Here is a 20279-nt window from a genome sequence, read left to right as displayed (position 1 = left end):
CTATGGGGTCACAAAGCATTGGACAAGACTGAGCGACTTCACTTTCACTTTTCACTTTCATGCATTGGAAAAGGAAATGGCAACCCACTCCAGTATTCTTGCCTGGAGAATCCCAGGGACAGAGGAGCCTGGTGGGCTGCCGTCTATGGGGTCGCACAGAGTCGGACACAACTGACGTGACTTAGCAGCAGCAGCGGCAGCAGTGTAGCCATAGAAGTATTCTGGGTATGAAACATCCATGAAGGTGGATTTAGGTAGCCTACCAAAACCATAGAACTTGGAAAGGTGAAGAGATGAGTTAGTCACCATTTTCACCCTGTCCTTAAAATTGCCAGACATTCTGCTTTCTGTTGAAGCCTCATCAAACATCTCTCCCCAAATAGGACTTAGAGGAAGAAGTAGCGGAGTTGTTCTATGATATGATCAAAGACTTTCCAGAGCTAACGTTTGGAGCGATATTGATTAGACATGCCATTGGGCGTTACCATGTCACCCTTGACAGTGTTATAGTGTTCAAAAAGGTAAGACTTGAGTTTTATTGCTAGTGAGGGGTCTCTAGTTCAAAATAATGAACCATGCATGGGCTTTGGGTGTAAATTCTGGTTCTGCACTTGTGAACTAAGTGGCATTGACCAGTTGGTTTCTGGGAAATCAGTCTCTAGATGTCTCTCTGACCTTTCCAGCCATTTCCCATTGGGAGCTCCTCCTTTCCTTAACCAGTAAATGCCATTAATTAAGGCTCAGTCTTCTGCCCTGCATTTTCTTCTGGTTCATCCTAGCTTCCCCATCAATCCATATACCCATGATTTACAAATCTCCGTCTCCAGCCAGACTTCTCTGATCTCCAGGCTTTTAAATCCACCACCAGATGTCTCAACATGGTCAAGCCTAAAGTCATGATCTCCCTTCTAAATCCTCTTCTGGTATTCTCTCTCCCTTTTTGTGAATAGCAGAAACATTTATTCCACCCAGCAGTCACTGAAGAAAAGTGAAGTTCAAAAAAATTATAGTTATAAATAAAAATAGGCATTTTTATCAAAGAAGACATACACATGGCACATGAACACAATACAAATGTTCAACATCATGAATCCTAGGGAAATGTGATCATCTCATAGTGAGATGTCACCATCACTCCCAACTCCTCTGTAAACAAAATCAGAACACCTAGGCATCATTCTAACACCTCCCTCTTTTCCATCCCTCCTAACCAATCCATCAGCTCAATCCCACTAATTTTTAAATTTAAAATATTCCATGAATCTGTCCACTTCTTTCTACTGCTACCATCATAGATCAAGTGACCATTCATATCCCACAGCCTAGTGCCACATACATTCAACTGGTCTACCACATTTTATCTCATCCTCTAAAGAGATATCTTTTCAAAATTAAAATCTGATTGTTATTTTTCTCCTTCTAATTGAAAGCCCTTTAACAGCTTCCTATAATTTTTAGGATAAATATGAGTCTTTGTTGCGGCCCACAAGGCTTTCCACAGTCTAACCTCTATTACAAACTTTCCTCCTCTCCCTCTCTGGGATCTAGATCTGAGCTGTTCAATGCAGCAACCACTAGTCACACGTGACTATTTACTTTAACATTAAAATTTTAGTTCTTCAATCAAACTAGCTATTAGTAGATAGTGGCTACTATATTTAATATCATTGATTTACGGAGCAAATCCATCATCTCAGAAAATTCTACTGAAGTGTCACTTTAGACTCTGTAGTTTGGTTCCTGGAATATGCATTATTCCCTCCCTACACAACACTAAATCCTTACAATAACCATATAACTTAGACATGGCTCAGAGAGGTTAGGTTGCTTGCTCAAGGCCACACAGGAAGTAGATGAAATGATCCAGATGCTGGCTGACTTCTCATAAGGAAGACTGTGAGCCACTGTGTTTTACTTAGGCCCATGGAAGTCACTGAAAGATTCCAAGCTAGAGAATAAAATAACCTGATTTGTGTTTTTGAATGGAGAGTCCAGACTCTTCCAACATAGAGTCCAGAAGTAGATCCAAATGCATACTGAAATTTAGTATTTAATAAAGATGATATTTTAGACTAGTAGGCAGACTATGTTATTCAGTGAGTAGCATTGAGAGAATTGGGTAGCCATTTGAAAAAAGAAAGCTAAAGCTAAATCCATGTCATTCCTGCCACCAAATTAAATTTCAGATTGACCCCTAATTTAAAAATATAACAATGAAACTAGTTGAAAGACTAGAAATGCCATAGGAGAATTTGCTTTGTAACCTTGGAGGGAGGGGAAGAGTCTCTTTATGAAGCATGACAGAAACCCTAGAAAATACGAAAAGAAACCACTGATAAATTTCGACCATACAAAAAAATGTTAAATTCTGAAGAATAAGTGAGGGTCACTCAATCATGTCCAACTCTTTGCAACCCCATGGACTACAGAGTCCATGGAATTCTCCAGGTTAGAATAGTGGAGTGGGTAGTTGTTCCCTTCTTCAGGGGATCTTCCCAACCCAGGGGTCAAACCCAGGTCTCCTGCCTTGCAGGTAGATTCTTTACAAGCTGAGCTACCAGGGAAGCCCTCTGTAGAACAAACCCAGTCACAAAATCAAAAACAAAACAGCAAACTTGGCATTGCATTTAGGAGAGATTTGGTCTATATTAATGGTTAAGGACATGGGCACTAGAGTCAGATTGCCTGAACTGGAATTTTGGCTCCACGTCTTACTTAGCTCCACATCTAGCCTAACAACCCTGGGCAAGTCACTTCACTCCTCTGTGCCTCAATTTTCTCAACTATAAAATGGGCAAAATAATAGTATATGGCTCAATGAGATGAGGATTAAATGAGTTAATACATACAACATGTTTAGAACTGTGGCTGGTACAACTTGAGCTCTCCGTAAGTTTAACTAGTATTATTAAACTACTATTATGACCAGACAGGAGTGTAGGCTGTATCTAGAGGACAACAGGGCTTATGTTTAAGAAAGAGTCATGTTAATTTTATATCCTGCAACTTTACTATATTCATTGATTAGCTCTAGTAATTTTCTGGTAGAGTCTTTAGGGTTTTCTATGTAGAGGATCATGTCATCTGCAAACAGGGAGAGTTTCACTTCTTCTTTTCCTATCTGGATTCCTTTTACTTCTTTTTCTGCTCTGATTGCTGTGGCCAAAACTTCCAAAACTATGTTGAATAGTAGTGGTGAGAGTGGGCACCCTTGTCTTGTTCCTGATTTTAGGGGAAATGCTTTCAATTTTTCACCGTTGAGGGTAATGCTTGCTGTGGGTTTGTCATATACAGCTTTTATTATGTTGAGGTATGTTCCTTCTGTAAGCCAGAATGATAAAGACCAATACAGTATACTAATGCATATATATGGAATTTAGAAAGATGGTAACGATAACCCTATATGCAAAACAGAAAAAGAGACACAGATGTACAGAACAGACTTTTGGACTCTGTGGGAGAAGGCGAGGGTGGGATGTTCTGAGAGAACAGCATTGAAACAAGCATACTATCAAGGGTGAAACAGATCACCAGCCCAGGCTGGATGCATGAGACAAGTGCTCGGGGCTGGTGCACTGGGAAGACCCAGAGGGATGGGGTGGGGAGGGAGGTGGGAGGGGGGGCGGATCAGGATGGGGAATACGTGTAAATCCATGGCTGATTCATGTCAATGTATGGCAAAAACCACTACAATATTGTAAAGTAATTAGCCTCCAACTAATAAAAATAAATGGGGGAAAAAAAAAAGAAAGAGTCGCATTTTAACAACATCACTCTGGCTGAACTTTAGGAGACAGATTGAAGGGAAGCAGGGGAATAAGTGGGAAGACTATTAGGAAACTATTGTAGGAGCCCAGGAAATATGTATGGACTAGAGGTTGGAATTGGTATAGGTGTAGAGAAGGAGATGGAGTAGAGAGAAATTAGGAGATGGCTACTTTTTTCTCCTTCCTCCACAGACTTTGATCTTGTGCTACAGAGAATTTATATAATTTCCTGTGTTAATCCAGGTCCTTCTGAGAAGCAGTCATCAATCAGGATTAGTCATGCAAAAATTAGGGGAAATGCCTGTGAAGGAAAACAGAGAGGGAGCTGGGGAAACTTATCAGACCATGATGGAGATCTGACCCTTGGAAGGAAGGAAGGTGAAATGGAAGTCTTTGATTGCAGTGTAATCCTAAGAAAGTTCATCAAAGTCCTCCATAAGAAAAGTCCTGCATCTCCCAGAAATGGGCTTGCCTTGGTATCCTTGAAAAATTCATTGGTTAGGAGCAGTGTGTGAAAAACTCCTCAGCACCAGCACAAATACATTGACAAGATTTCAGAGAAAGGCAGATGGGGCTGTCAGTCATCTATACTCCCTGCTCTGTAGACCAGAGGTTTTTATGGCTTCCCCATACCCATATTCCACCCTCAGGTTAGTCTGCTTGGACGTCTATATTTATTAAGTATCTAGATTATATGTCACACCTGTTACCATGGTGTTTCCCTTTTATCCAAGGTGAAAATTGTGCTATTTACATTTACTAAGTGGTTATGTCATGGATGCTACTGCCCTCTAATGTTTTTCTTCTTTTGTCCAAGGGAAGAATTGTGAACCGTCAGGAGCTTATTAATGACAATGTCAACAAACAAATCCTCAATAAACTCATAAAAGAACAACTCACAGATTTTGTCATTGAATACAACACTGAGGTCCGTCAGCAAAGGGTCTCAGGAGGAGGGTAGCTGCAGTAGCTGTGTGCACAGAATGACTTGTTTTTTTTTTAATTTCAGAATAGGGATCTGATTTACGAATTGAACATCCTGAATCACATGTTGCTCTTTGTCTCCAAAAGCTCCGAGTCATTTCGTATGATAATGCAGCATTACAAGTTGGCATCGAAGATATTCCAAAACAAGGTTTGTGGAAGTTGCCACTGCTTTTTAGGGTTCTTTGGATAGGAATCAAAGTCCTGTAGACCCTGATGCCATCCATCTGCTTTGCTGATTGTAAATGAATCTAAGAAGAATTGGCATATTCATTTGCAGTCTTCTTCTTGCCCAGTGTCTCTTTCTCACCAAAGCTTTGCTTTTTCTTAAGAAGTCTACTATGGTAACACGATTGTTTCGGCTGCTTCTTTGATGGACCAGGCTCTGCTAAGAGTGGGTGACTGCACTGCGGATAGAATTTGGCCTGGAGGAGAGGGGAAGTCAAGACCTGAGGTCAGGGACTGTGAAAAGCCTGAAGATGTGAAACAGTACAGACAGCAGTTGCTGGGGTTCTAGGATTCAGCATCAACAGGCTTTGGTGCAAATTCTCTTCCTCTTACAAGTGATTTTGTCTTAGATGAGTTTAATGTCTCAGGCTCAATCACTTTCAGTGAAAAACGGGGAATTAGAGCAAGAATTAGAAGTGTTTTATGTAAAGTAGTGAGCAAATGTACAATAAACAGTGCTTACTTTTATTATCATTAGAAACACATCAGTGTTTCCTAAGAATTATATCCATATTTATGTAGTTGCCACCATCTGGATTATGGAGGCTATTTACTTCCTTTTTCTCTTTATTTTTATAAAGAAGTAAGGTAAGAAAATTATTCTGAAATTTAAACAAAACAATTAAAAACTTTGAAGACTCAAATGAACACATAATAAAGCCACTATGCACGCACATATTTAAAGTCCATGCTACATCTCACCTCATTATGCTCCAGGAAAGTTGCTCTAATTACAGAAACATCTGTTGTAAATACATTCCTCTGTGTGTGTGTGTGTGTGTGTGTGTGTGTATGCATGCACACATACACATGTGCTTAGTCGTGTCCTACTCATTGTGACCCATGAACTGCAGCCCTCCAGGCTACTCTGTCCATGGGATTTCCCAGGCAAGAATACTGGAGTGGCTTGCCAGTTCCTTCTCCAGGGAATCTTTCCAACCCAGGGATCCAACCTCCCCATCTTATGTCTCCTGCATTGGCAGGTGGGTTCTTTATCCCTAGCACAACCTGAGAAGCAGTACATTCCTGGTTTATTCAATTTTAACCTAGATTTTTTATGTAATTAAATTGATTACAATCTGATTGCTTTCCCACTATTTTTGTTATAATGGTCAATTTGTTGTTGCTTAGTCACTAAGAGAAGTGAAAGACAAAGCAGAAAAAGAAAACATACCTATCTGAATGCAGAGTTTCAGAGAATAGCAAGGAGAGAGAAGAAAGCTTTCTTAAGTGAACAATGCAAAAAAAAAAAAAAAATAGAAGAAAACAATAGAATGGGAAAGACTAGAGATCTCTTCAAAAAAATTATAGATACCAAAGGAACATTTCATGCAAAGATAGACACAATAAAGGACAGAAATGATATGGACCTAACAGAAGCAGAAGACGGTAAGAAGAAGTGGCAAGAATACACAAGATCTACGCAAAAGAGATCTTAATGACCCAGATAACCACGATGGTGTGATCACTCACCTAGAGCCAGACATGCTGGAGTGTGAAGTCAAGTGGGCCTTAGGAAGCATCACTGCAAACAAAGCTAGAGGAGGTGATGGAATTCCAGTTGAGCTATTTCCAATCCTAAAAGATGATGCTGTTAAAGTGCTGCACTCAACATGCCAGCAAATTTGGAAAACTCAGCAGTGGCCACAGGACTGGAAAAGGTCAGTTTTCATCCCAATCCCAAAGAAGGGCAATGCCAAAGAATGTTGAAGCTGTTGCATAATGGCACTCATTTCACACACTAGCAAAGTAATGCTCAAAATCCTTCAAGGTAGGCTTCAACAATATGTGAACTGAGAACTTCCAGATGTTCAAGCTGGATTTAGAAAAGGCAGGTTTTCCAGAGATCAAACTGCCAACATCCTCTGGATCATAGAAAAAGCAAGAGAGTTCCAGAAAAACATCTATTCCTGTTTAATTAACTGTGCTAAAGCTCTTGACTGTGTAGATCTCAACAAACAGTGGGAAATTCTTAAAAAGATGGGAATACCAGACCACCTGACCTACCTAGTGAGATACTTGTACGTAGGTCAAGGAGCAACAGTTAGACCTGTACATGGAACAACTGACTAGTTCAAAATTGAGAAAGGAGTACGTCAAGGCTGTATATTGTCACCCTGCTTATTTAACTTATATGCAGAGAGAGTGCATCATGAGAAATGCCAGGCTAGATGAAGCACAAGCCGGAATCAAGATTGCCAGGATAAATATCAACAACCTCAGATACACAGATGACACCACCCTTATGGAAGAAAGTGAAGAGGAAATAAAGAGCCTCTTGATGAAGGTGAAAGAGGAGAGTGGAAAAGCTAGCTTTCAACTCAACATTCAGAAAACTAAGATCATGGCATCTGGTCCCATCACTTCATGGCAAATAGATGGGGGAAACAATGGAAACAGTGACAGACTTTATTTTCTGGGCTCCAAAATCGCTGTGGATGGTGACTGCAGCCATGAAACTAAAAGACACTTGCTCCTTGGGAAGAAAGCAATGACAAACCTAGACAGTGTATTAAAAAGTAGAGACATCACTTTGCTGATAAGGTCCGTATAGTCAAAGCTATGGTTTTTCCTGTAGTCATGTATGGATGTGAGAGCTGGACAATAAAAAAGGCTGAGTACCAACGAATTGATACTTTTGACCTGTGGTGTTGGAGAAGACTCTTGAGAGGCCCCTGAACAGCGAGGAGATCAAACCAGTCATTTCTAAAGGAACTCAACCCTAAATATTCATTGGAAGGACTGATGCTGAAACTGAAGCTGCAATACTCTGGCCACCTGATGTGAAGAGCTGATTCATAGATTCATTGAAAAGACCCTGATGCTGGGAAAGATTGAAGGCAGGAGGAGAAGGCAATGACAGATGAGATGGTTGAATGGCATGACTGATTAAATGGATATAAGTTTGAGCAAACTCCAGGAGATGGTGAAAGACAGGAAAGTCTGGTGTGCTGCAGTCCATGGGGTGGCAAAGAGTTGTGCATGACTGAGCTACCGTACAATAAGAAGTTGCTAAGTCATGTCCGACTCTCTTTTGACCCCATGGACTGTAGCCCCCCAGGCTTTTCTGTCCATGAGCTCTCCCAGCAAGAATACTGAAGTAGGTTGCCATTTTCTTCTCCAGGGGAATCTTCCTGACCCAGGGATTGAATGCCCATCTCTTGAATCATCAGGCGGATTCTTTACCACTGAGCCACCAGGGAAGCATAATTGTTTAGCCATAATTCTTCTAGATTAATTTTTTCATTTATCTCTTTAATCTAGATGGAATTTATTTTGGCATGTATCAAAAGATTGAGGTTGTTGATTGCCTTTATCCCATTTAGCAAGCTTGTTGAATGTCATTCATCGATTGTGCTCCATTTTCGAGGCAAAGAGATGCAGTTGCATACATATTATTCCAGGTCATGCCCCTTATCTTGTTCTCCTCTAACAAATGTCTATTGAAAATATACATGGTTTTAATGTGTCCACTTTGTTTTTCACTCTCTCCCCAGCACCTGGAAGACAGTCTGACACACAGTAGGACTCTTAATATTTTGAATCATGAATGACCTGAGAATGTCCAAATCCAGGGTCTTCAAGAGCCTTTAAATGGTCTCCTTCTTCCACACTTTCTTCTTATCTACAACCAGAGAGGTCTTTTAAAATTATCACCATGTCACACTCTGGCTTATTATCCTCAGCAACTTCTCATCTCTTTCATATCAATCCCCGGCTCCTCACTGTAGATCTGACCTCATCTCTCACCATCTCCCATGACTCTCTCCCTCATGGTGCTGTAGCCACACTGGGCTGCCTATCTGTTCTAGAACACTCTAAGCATTCCCCATTCCCCCCCACCCCAGGCCTTTTCAGTGACAGTTTTCACTGCTTAAATAAGTGCTCCCCTGACTCATCACTCAGATCCAAGCTCAGATGTCACCCCCTCAGATATGCTTCCTGACCTTCTTACAAAATATTGAGCCCTATGTCACCTTATCTATGCAGTCACTCTCTCACTGTGCCCTGTCTCATTATCCAGTTGGCACTCACTCATTGCTATCTAATCGACTAATTTCTTTACTCATTTCTTGCCTGTCTTCTCCACTAGAACGTGAGCTCCATGAAGACATGAGTTTTGTCTACCTTGTATCCCCAGTACTTAGTAAAATTCCTAGTAGCCACTCCGCAAATAGGTGTAGAATGCATGGTTGAATGAGTTATGAGTTTCCTAGATGGAAGAATAATTTACAATAATAATGAGTTGACATGTACTGAGCAATTTCTACCTCCCAGTCACTGAACTAAGCCTTTTATAAACAGTGTCCTACTTCATTCTCACAGCAACCCTATAATGCGGATACTATTATAATGATCACTTCACAGATTAGAAAAACTCTAGCACATAGAGGGGAAGTTACTGTTTTGCCCAAGGAATTGAGATGAAAGCTCAGGATCTCCTGACTTCCTGCAGTTGTATGAATGCTGTCTTGCACAAGGATGGTGAAACCAGGATGACAGCTCATGCCTGTCTATGCAGCGATGTTCAGGACTGCACCTGATGGAAAGGAGCCTTTATAGAGGTGCTCCATAGACACTGCTCTCTGCATTTCATTAAGTGCCTTTCCAGGCTTCCCTGGTGGCCCAGACAGTCAAGAATCTGCCTGCAATGCAGGGGACTCGGATTCTGTCTCTGGGTCAGGAAGATTCCCCCGGAGAAGGGAGTGGCTACCCACACCAGTATTCTTGCCTGGAGAATTCCACGGACAGAAGAACCTGATGGGCTATAGTCCATGGGTTTACAAAGAGTCGGACACGACTGAGCAACTCAACTCAAACTGCTACTACTACAAGTGCCCTCCCGTAGCTCCCCACAGTTTCTCCCCCTCACCCTTTTCATACCTCCAGTCCAGACAGACATGGGTTTCATTTGATTTGGCAGATCCTTTTCATCCTTGTGGATACAGATGTGCCCAGAAATAGACGTGTCTTCAAATACTTCCAGATCTCAGATGTCGATGTCCCATGTATCCAAATCCTAAACTTAAGCTCCGATGCAAGGTACAAAATGCCTTTTGAGGAAATAACCTACGAAAACCTCCAGCGTTTCGGCCAGAGCTTCCTGAGTAGAAAGGCTAAGGTAAGCCTGTCCTTGGATAACATTTATTCAGAACCTCAAAATAATTCTTTTTTGGCCGTGCTGGGTCTTCATTGTTTCACTTAGGCTTTCTCTAGTTGGCAGTGAGCGGTGCCGACTCTTCATTGTGATGCTCAGGCTTCTCATTGTGTTGGCTTCTCTTACTTCCCAATATAGGTTCTTAGGCAAGCTTGGCTTCAGTAGTTGTGGTGCACAACCTTAGCTGCCCTGAAGCATGTGTAATCTTCCTTGACCAGTGATCGAACCCATGACCCCTGCATTGGCAGGCATATTCTTATCTACTGTGCCACCAGGGAGGTCCTCAAAATAATCCTTTTTCTGTCAGTCTGCTGGCTTTGGTCATCTGAATGGAAAGGTCAATCTTACGGTTCTTGTGACGAAATACCTGCATCTCCCCATCTCAAATCTATTCAAATTTTCATGTGTCCTGACCTTATAATTCCACCATTAATTTGTTATTCTTAAAATTAAGATATTTTCTCTATAGGAATCTCCAGTTGAAATAAGCACTCCCAGCCTGGCATCCTCTCAAAGTAGGTTCTTATTCTTCTTTCAGACTCTAAAGTGAAAGATTTACTTGGGCACAGGGTAGATGCTTGCTTGGGGGAGAAGATGGGGTGGCATATATGGAGCAAACAGGACTTAACCTCAAAGAACTTCAGGGACTAAGGAGGAGAGGCTTCAAAAAGAGGGCTACAAACACTATGTTGCCCCATTACATAACCACCTGCTATTTATTTAGCTCTTGCTATATCCTCAACCGCCCTTCTGAGTTACTTCCTGCTGAGTTAGGTGATCATATTATTTATTTTTCCAAATACAGACACTTTTGAGAGTAACGGGAGCATTCTTTGAAAGTATTCTAAATGGCAGAAATAAATTGGGACACTGCAGGCAAACAGGAACGTATGATCACTGTGTTTTGGAGGGCTCCCTCTACTTCTGTCCATCCCCCACAAACACTGCTTCCTCTGTAGCCTTCTCAAATGAAAGCTGTCTTTTCTTTTATGTACAGCATTGTCACACACCAGTTGGTAAGACTGGTGTCCTCCATGCCACTTCTAAACCATTTCTCCTCCTTCTGCCTTTAAAAACTCCAAATTCTTTAGATTCCATGCCTTTGGACTTTAGACCATCAGCTCCTGCCTCCCGCGGCTGTTCTGATCACTTCCCTTTCACTCTCTGAGGATGCAGGCGTGCCCCTATTCTGTCTTCATTTACAGAACTGTCAATATCCAAAACCCTCATCTCTTCTCCAGTTATGGTGTGTCCATACTCTCTCAGCCACCTGCTCTTATGGCCATACTCTAGAGATGGCAGCCCCTCTGAAAGCCTGATTTCACCCTTCCTGTCCTCTCAGTTCCCATCTCTAGTAGCCACATGGCTACAACCCCTTACCCTTTTCGTGGTTCCAGTCTCCTGATCTCACTTCTTAATCTCTTTAGTGCCCTCCTTTGTTAACTTGGATTCCATGTCCATCGCTCTGATGATGATTCCCTTAACTCCTCCATCCCTTCCACCTTCTACCTCCTCTACATCCTGTAGCATTTCCCAGGCAAAATCACAACTCCAGTTGAACCCACTTAACTTTCCTACTGTTTCCCGGCCAATCCTGGAGAAAAAGAACATCACCCTGAGGCAGGCTGGCTTCATGGAGTCACAAACCAAACCTCCTGTGGGCTCTTAGAAATGTTCTGACATTTATATAAATTTCACTTAATGTGTTCATTCTCTTAATCTTGGAGTCTATTTCTCCTCAACCTCATTCCTACTTTCAGTCTGAGCTGAGTGTTCTAACATATCATTAAGAAAATAGAAGTTTTCAGACAGGGGCCCCTCATTTTCTATCACCACATCTGCAGATCTACTTGGAGCTCTGCCTGTCCTCTTTTTCTCATGCTGGTTATATCTCAGGAGGTGTTTGTCTTCCTCTCAAGGACCAGCACATCCTCTTGTGTTCTTGGAACAAAGAGTAGCATCTTTCATCTGACCTATAAGATGTCATGAGTCTGATCTGGCCCATTGCTAATTCTCCATCATTTTCTCTATTTCCCATCCCTCACATCCAGTCCCAATTCTTTTTATGCTCCCTCACAAGGAATCTTCAGGTCCTTTCCAGAGGTGGGGGTAGGGATGAGGGAAGCACATCCAGTCCCCATTCTTTTTATGCTCCCTCACAAGGAATCTTCAGGTGCTTTCCAGAGGTGGGGGTAGGGATGAGGGAAGCTATTGTAGGTGACAAGGCTGGTGAGTTGGGCAAAGACCACCCAGCAAGGACTTGTAAGCATATTAAGGATTTGGTATTCTAAGAGCAACGGGAAGCCACATGCGCCTGGTGAAAGTAGAACCTGCTTTTAGGAGAACAAAGGTGTGAAGAGGATTAGGAGGAGATAAAGAGAGGACACTGTAATAACAGTGACCTAGAGGAGAGATGAAAGCTACCTGGCCACAGCAGTAGCAGTGCAGACAGAAAGGTGTGAATTCAAGAGCTGTTCAGAAAACAATGGTTGCAAAGAAAAATATATGTTCTGGGATTTTTCATCGCCTCCTTCAAAGAGAAGCAAGAACTGAGTTCGTTTTTTCATTTGTTCACAATATTGACTGAGGTCTCATGATGTCCAGTACTCAGTGGTGACAAGGGAAGAAAAGTCCTTTGTGACATTCCATCCACTGAGATAGGGACACATTAATCACATAACCATAAAATAAATATAAATGGTAAATAAGTGATACAGGAAAAGTACCAAGTATTATGAGAATTTATGAAAGCAGGGCTGTGACCTAGCCTGGGAGAGAGTCAGGGAAATCTTCCTTTGATGTCATTCTGAAAGACAAATCTGAGTTAGGGATAATTCTGATAGAGAAGGGAGCATGGGAATAAGAAAGTGGGAAGAAGGCTAGCCCTTTGAGTGAATAGACCAGTGTGGCTGAAGAAAGCAAGGGAAGAATGATGAGCATGGAGAAGGGGGCAGGATGCAAAGTATAATATATATTTTATAGGTGACATAAATGATCTTAGTTTGATTCTTGGGATAATTGAGGACAGCTATATTTTTGGGAGAAGGGACATAGACTAGTTTAAATGTTAATGATGTGAAATCCACTCTCATCTAAGAATTCTAAGAATCATGTATTCGGAATTCTGGAATCCACCCTGGTTTGGAACTCTGCTGCCTCCTCAGCCCTCTGACTCCAGTGCCCTGGACAATCCAGGTTGCACATTTAGCTCATGACCTTTCTTAGCATTTCAAACTCTTTCCCAAGGCTGCTGTAAAAACAAGAGAGAATTTTCTATTGTTTCCAGCCAGGGTGGGGACCCCAATTGCCAACCTGTTTCTGGAGACTGTTAAAATGTCTCGTCTATTTCCTAGAAACATCTATCCAGTGAAGAAATTCCAAATTACTGGGACCAGGGGCCGGTTAAGCAGCTTGTTGGGAAGAACTTCAACGTTGTGGTGTTTGACAAGGAAAGGGACGTGTTTGTGATGTTCTGTGAGTATCTCTGCAGAGGCCACGAGGCACTGGCTCCAACGTTACTTTTTCAAGTGTAGGTTCCTGAATTCTTGGGTGCCCAAATCTCCAAATCCTATCAAAGCATCATGCCAAGAATGGTCTTCAGACATCCTTCAAGATGTTATCAGCTACAAAGCAACGCTCCCCCCAGATCAAATTCTTGAAGTGTGTGGAATACCTTTCACACAATGGAAGCCTGTGGCTATTTGTAACAACAGTAACCCTGAAGGCTGACGCTGATTGAATGCTAGATCCACCAGGCCTGCACCGTCAGTCTCTATGCTATCTCACTCAATCCTCACACCTTACTTTTGAAAGTAGCTACTTTATTGCTCCCACCTTACAGGTGAGTAAACAGAGTCCCAGGGAAGTGAAACTTTACTAAAGTTTTGCAGCTAGTGGGTGACCTTAAGTAAGTAAGGGATTGAAACCTAGTCAGCCTGAATCCAGTGGCTACATGGGTAACTACTGTACCAGTATAAGTTAAGTAACATCAAATAGCCCATATTTAACATATCTGAGTTGGAGCAACCAAAATGAAGACTCACGTCATGCATGTAAAAGACCTGGAACAGTGTCTGGCATCTTGTAAGCACATGATAAAAGTCAGGTACTAAAAAAAAAAAAAAAAGTCAGGTACTATTGCCATTATTTTCCCTGTTACAATTATTTCCATAATCATATTATTGATTATTTTCATAATAATCATAATCATAATTTTGATTATTTTCATAATCAAGAGGACTGTTGCTCTTCCTCCATTGTTTCTGATTTGCATGTGAAAGCCAAAGCCAAGGGATCTTCTCTTTCATCCTGAGACACAGAGAAGGGTGGTAATGCAGCGACTTCAGATCCCTCTTTTACTTAACAGGAGGAGTTAATATTTATTGAGCACTGATGAGTTTGCTGTTTATATACCTGTTCTCATTCCTCCTCTAACCAAGCCTCTTGGGAAGGTACAGTGGATTTCCCCATGATACAGATCAGAGAACCTAGCCTCAGAGAAATGAATTACTTTACCCCAAATCACATAGCAAGTAAGCTGCAAGACAAAAAGTTCAAATCCAGGTCTGATGCCATCATTTCCTAGAGGGTGAAACAAGGATCAGGTTACATTATGCAGGCCTTTAAAACTCTCATTGAAATGGACATTCATCCACAGAGTCAGGTGTTTATAGTCTGCAGGAAGTCTTCACTTCCTGGGTGCACTCTCCTCCATGGGACTGAAAGGGGTGTGATACAATGGTCACAAGTCAAAGCAGCCTGTCTGCTAATCCCACTTCCTCTGCTTAAATCATTAAGTGACCTTGAGCTGTAAGCTTAACTGCTGTTGGAAAACTCTTGTGCTCTCTCTCACATACACAAATACACACACTTTTTGGCAGAACACAAATATTTTTTTCTTGGTTTGGTTTTCCTCTTCAGCTGGATGGAAGGAAATGTTAAAGGGAAATTAGAGAATGGAAGAAAATGTCCCAACATGTTAATGTCTGAGTGGAAGGGGACTAGGTTATTATTTTTTTTCTAGTTTATATAGTGATGATCAGATACTATAGCTGAAATGTAAGATAACCTAAATGAAGTAAGTGAAAGTGAATGTTGCTCAGTTGTGTCTGACTCTTTGTGACCCCATGGACTATATTCTTTGTGACCCCATTCTCCAGGCCAGCATACTGGAGTGGGTAGCCATTCCCTTCTCCAGGGGATCGTCCCAACCCAGGGATCGAACCCTGGTATCCCACATTGCAGGTGGATTCTTTACCAGCTGAGCCACAAGGGAAGTCCAAGAATACTGGCGTGGGTAGCCTATCCCTTCTCCAGGGGATCTTCCCAACCCAGGAATCAAATCAGGGTCTTCTGCATTGCAGGTGGTTTCTTTATCAACTGAGCTACCAGGGAAGCCCAAGATAACCTAACATACTTTAAAAGAGACAGGGAGTGCAATTTGCATGGCAGCAGACCATTAGTGGAGCACAGTGATGGTGTCTATGGGGGAGTGTGGCTTTCAGGGTCTTTATGAGTGTGAGCTTGAGTGATGGCCCTTCTTTTTCAGATGCACCCTGGTCCCAGAAGTGCATGGTGCTATTCCCAGTGTTGGAAGAGTTGGGCAGAAAGTATCAAAACCACTCCACAGTCACCATCGCCAAGATCGACATCACGGCAAATGATATTCAGCTGACGTACCAGGACCGGTACCCCTTCTTCAGACTCTTCCCCGCTGACTCTCAAAAAGTGAGGGGCTCTTGGGATTCACATAACTGGAAATGTTATATTATTGTCAAGGACTCAGTGTCTTTCAGTCTCCATCTCTACCTTTTACCAAATCAACTTCATTCTTAGCTCCAACTACTATTAACTTTTCATATTCAAGTTAGAGAATAATTTCCACTAGCTTTCAGAAAATTCCCAACTCAGTCTGATTGGGTTCTCCTAACCCAATTATTGGGGCAAAGAGGATGTGGGTGTTTTGATGGTCAGGCCTAGGTCAAATGGTTCCCTCTGGTATTAGAGCTGAGCTTGACTCAGACTATATGGAATAAGGCAGGAGGAGTCACCATGTGAATATTGGGGGTGGGGTGGTACCAGAAGAAGGAAGACTGCATGATGGAGACAATTAAGTACTTTACACTTTGGCTTTAGAGCCATTGAATATCACCAGTGTTCATGGAACACATACTTCATGCTACTTTGGTATGTGGGGAAGAACATCAAAGAATCACAAGCCAAGGTCTCTGGTCCCAAGAAGAGTATGATTAAGTGTTGGGTAAAGTCATGGAATGTGAAGTCAAGTGGGCCTTAGGAAGTATCACTGTGAATGATACTTAACAGTGGTGGTGATGGAATTCCAGTTGAGCTATTTCAAATCCTAAAAGACGATGCTGGGAAAGTGCTGCACACAATATGTCAGCAAACTTGGAAAACTCAGCAGTGGCCACAGGACTGGAAAAGGTCAGTTTTCATTCCAATCCCAAAGAAAGGCAATCCCAAGAATGCTCAAACTACCGCACAATTGCACTCATCTCACACGTTAGCTAAGTAATGCTCAAAATTCTCCAAGCCAGGCTTCAGCAATACGTGAACTATGAACTTCCAGATGTTCAAACTGGTTTTAGAAAAGGCAGAGGAACCAGAGATCAAATTGCCAACATTCGCTGGATCATCATAAAAGCAGAAGAGTTCCAGAAAAACATCTATTTCTGCTTTATTGGCTATGCCAAAACTTTTGACTGAGTGGATCACAATAAACTGTGGAAAATTCTTAAAGAGATGGGAATACCAGACCACCTGACTTGCTTCTTGAGAAACCTGTATGCAGGTCAGGAAGCAACAGTTAGAACTGGACATGGAACAACAGACTGGTTCCAAATAGAAAAAGGAGTATGTCAAGGCTGCATATTGTCACCCTGATTATTTAACTTATATGCAGAGTACATCATGAGAAACGCTGGGCTGGAGGAAGCACAAGCTGGAATCAAGATCACCAGGAGAAATATCAATAACCTCAGATATACAGATGACACCACCCTTATGGCAGAAAGTGAAGAAGAACTAAAGAGCCTCTTGATGAAAGCGAAAGAGGAGAGTGAAAGAGTTGGCTTAAAGCTCAACATTCAGAAAACGAAGATCATGGCATCACTTCATGGCAAATAGATGGGGAAACAGTGTAAACAATGGCTGACTTTATTTTTGGGGGCTCCAAAATCACTGCAGATGGTGATTGCAGCCATGAAATTAAAAGACAGTTTACTCCTTGGAAGGACAGTTATGACCAATATAGATAGCATATTAAAAAGTAGAGACATTACTTTGTCAACAAAGATCCATCTAGTCAAGGCTATGGTTTTTCCTGTGGTCATGTATGGATGTGAGAGTTGGACTATAAAGAAAGCTGAGTGTAGAATTGATGCTTTTGAACTGTGGTGTTGGAGAAGACTCTTGAGAGTCCCTTGGACTGCAAAGAGATCCAACCAATCCATCCTGGAGGAAATCAGTCCTGGGTGTTCATTGGAAGGACTGATGTTGAAGCTGAAACTCCAATATTTTGGTCACCTGATGCGAAGAGCTGACTCATTTGAAAAGACCCTGATGCTGGGAAAGATTGAAGGCGGGAGGAGAGGGGGACGACAGAGGATGTGATGGTTAGATGGCATCACCGACTCAATGGACATGAGTTTGGGTAAACTCCGGGAGTTGGTGATGGACAGGGAGGCCTGGCGTGCTGTGGTTCATGGAGTCGCAAAGAGTTGGACACGACTGAGTGACTGAACTGAACTGAACTGAAAGTCGTGGTATAGCCTCATCTCCAAATGCAACTGGCATTAAATAGGGCAGATTCGGGAGGGCAGATATGGCTGGAAGTCTTCATGAAAATATGACACTTTAAAGAATGGTAAGGATTTAAATCAGAAGTGTGTGAATTATAAGTAGGGAGCATATATAAACAAGGGGGCAGGCAGAAGGCCCACCACAGAACTTTGAAAGAGATGTCATGGTCCTGGTGTAGAAGATACACACGAAAAATGAGGCTAGATTGAAAGGTGGATGAAACTGGTTCAGATCTTCAGTTGTCTGAAAAGGAGTTTAGACAGCCAGAGGGCAGTAAGCAGTTTCCTAATCTTCTTAAAGACTGAAAAAGGAAAGGAAGCTAGTGATAGCTGAGCAAGAACATATGCCAGACACTTTGTAAAACAAATATTCTTAATCTTTAATAATAAAATAGCATATAGATATATATAGTGCTCCTATGAGTCAGGCACTATTTTAAGTGCCTTTTGCATGTTGTTTGCGACCCCATGGACTGTAAGCCCACCAGGCTTCTCTGTCCATGAGATTTCCCAAACAAGAGTACTGGAGTGGATTGCCATTTTTTTTTCTCCAGGGGCTCTTCCCAGCCCAGGAATAGAACCCAGGTCTCCTGCATTGCAGGCAGATTTACCTCTGAGCCACCAGGGAAGCCTCCTATTCACATAGTAACTTGTTAAATCCATATAACAACACCGTGAGAGAGGGACTTCATGTTACAGTTAAGGAAACTGAGTCACAGAGTGTTTAAGCTTCCAGACAACACTGCAAAGTGATGAAGCCAGGGTGTGAGCCCCAACACTGTGGCCCCATAGTTCTTGCTCTGAACAACTACATCACAGCCTTATGATGGAGGATGTTTCATTATTCTTATGGTACTGAAAGCTCAGAGAAGTTAAGAAACTTGCTCACTGCGCTCAGGTTGTTAAGAATTTGACTCCGGATTTGTCTGTGGGAAGGGGCTACCATTTCAACTCTGCTCCATTTTCTTCCTAGGATGTACAGTATAACGGTGAATATACCCTGAAGGGCTTTTCTGACTTCCTGGAAAGTCAAATCAAGATCCAGATTGAGGTTGAAGATGAGGTAAGGTGAAGCAGCAGTACCCTAGACCATTCTCTCCCACACAGAACCATCAAGAGCTCAATAGATTAGGAAAGAGGGTGCCAAGAGTTCTATAATCTTATGGGAGAGAGTGGAGGCTGGATCCAGGTTGGATGGCTTTATTTCAAGGACACATGCTACTAGAAAGGCAGAAATGAGAAACACAGAAGGACAAGGTCTCACACAGCTCCTAGGCTGCTTCCCTAGGTCCACTATTCTCGAGTGCTTAACCACACGTCCTGATGGGCTACAGTGCCCTGACATCGTTCTACAATCTTCATTCCCTCCTAATTCTGGCCATGCCTCAGTAAGGCCGTCTGCTGCAAGGGGTCATCTGTATTAGTTAGGACCCTTTCAGTTGCAAATGTCAGAAACTACAGCACTGTTTGGCTTAAGCAGCAATGGGAATTTATCCTCTATAACTGGGAGAACATCAAATGTGGGTGGATTCTGAAGCTCAGAGTCATTTTCTGTCTCCCCATCTCTCTTTTCCTGTTTGCTTCATTCCCAAGCAGGCACTTCCCCACGGAGGGGCAGTGACTGCTCCACAGCTCTCAGCTAACACCTTCTCAGCTTGCAAAGAGAGTATTATTAATAATACCAGGTCTTTAGTAGTCCTAGCACATGTCTTGGGACAAATCTCAGTAGCCAGGCCTGGGGCAGCGGCATCTCTGGGCTTAGAGCAGCGAAAGGCTGCTTGGCAGTACAATGACAATTAATGCATAATTCTTGCCTCTATTTTTCCTCCTCCAACCCTTTCTCCCTCCCACTCTTCTTTTCTTAAATAGCTACTCTCTATTGAGGAAAGTGAAGAGACAGAAAAGGAGGTATTAGCGGAGGAAAAGGAGGAAGCTTTTATGAAGAAAGAGCTACCAGAACAGAATTTGCCTGAGTTGGAGAATGTGACCAAACTCGAAGGGCCAGCTGAGCAGAAAGAAAAGGCTGAGGAGAAGGCAGCTGAGCCAAAGGAACCTCCATCACAGGGGAAGGAACCAAGAGTGAAGGAAGAACTGTAAGGCTCTCCAGAGCCAGGAAGAGAGGGTGCCCATTTTCCAGACCCTGGCATCATTTTCTGAGTGGATCTACTTCAAATAAAATTCTATATCATTGTGGTAGGTGAATGGAGGCTGAATAATAAAAGCCCCTGAATGTCTTTGGCCCCGTGTCACTCATTATCTCTTTTTTTCTGCTTGGTGTTGCCTTAGAAGAGCTGTTTTTCCTCGAATTCAGATAGGGCTGCA

The 20279-nt window shown here is 42.3% G+C and overlaps 1 protein-coding gene across 1 annotated transcript in view; it reads left to right on the top strand.

The window, feature by feature from the left end:
• PDILT (protein disulfide isomerase like, testis expressed) overlaps positions 1-20054 on the top strand; it is a 41120-nt gene extending 21066 nt beyond the window's left edge. Inside the window, exons 4-11 of the mRNA XM_061153974.1 lie at positions 384-521; positions 4585-4695; positions 4777-4902; positions 9904-10101; positions 13491-13611; positions 15686-15864; positions 18931-19020; positions 19827-20054. Of these exons, the coding sequence (XP_061009957.1) occupies positions 384-521; positions 4585-4695; positions 4777-4902; positions 9904-10101; positions 13491-13611; positions 15686-15864; positions 18931-19020; positions 19827-20054 (1191 nt within the window). The remainder of the gene's footprint in view (positions 1-383; positions 522-4584; positions 4696-4776; positions 4903-9903; positions 10102-13490; positions 13612-15685; positions 15865-18930; positions 19021-19826) is intronic.
• Positions 20055-20279: the final 225 nt, after the last annotated feature.

This window comes from Dama dama, chromosome 10 (genome assembly GCF_033118175.1).
Source record: "Dama dama isolate Ldn47 chromosome 10, ASM3311817v1, whole genome shotgun sequence".
Classification (NCBI taxonomy): domain Eukaryota; kingdom Metazoa; phylum Chordata; class Mammalia; order Artiodactyla; family Cervidae; genus Dama; species Dama dama.
This window is presented reverse-complemented; position numbering and strand designations above follow the sequence as displayed.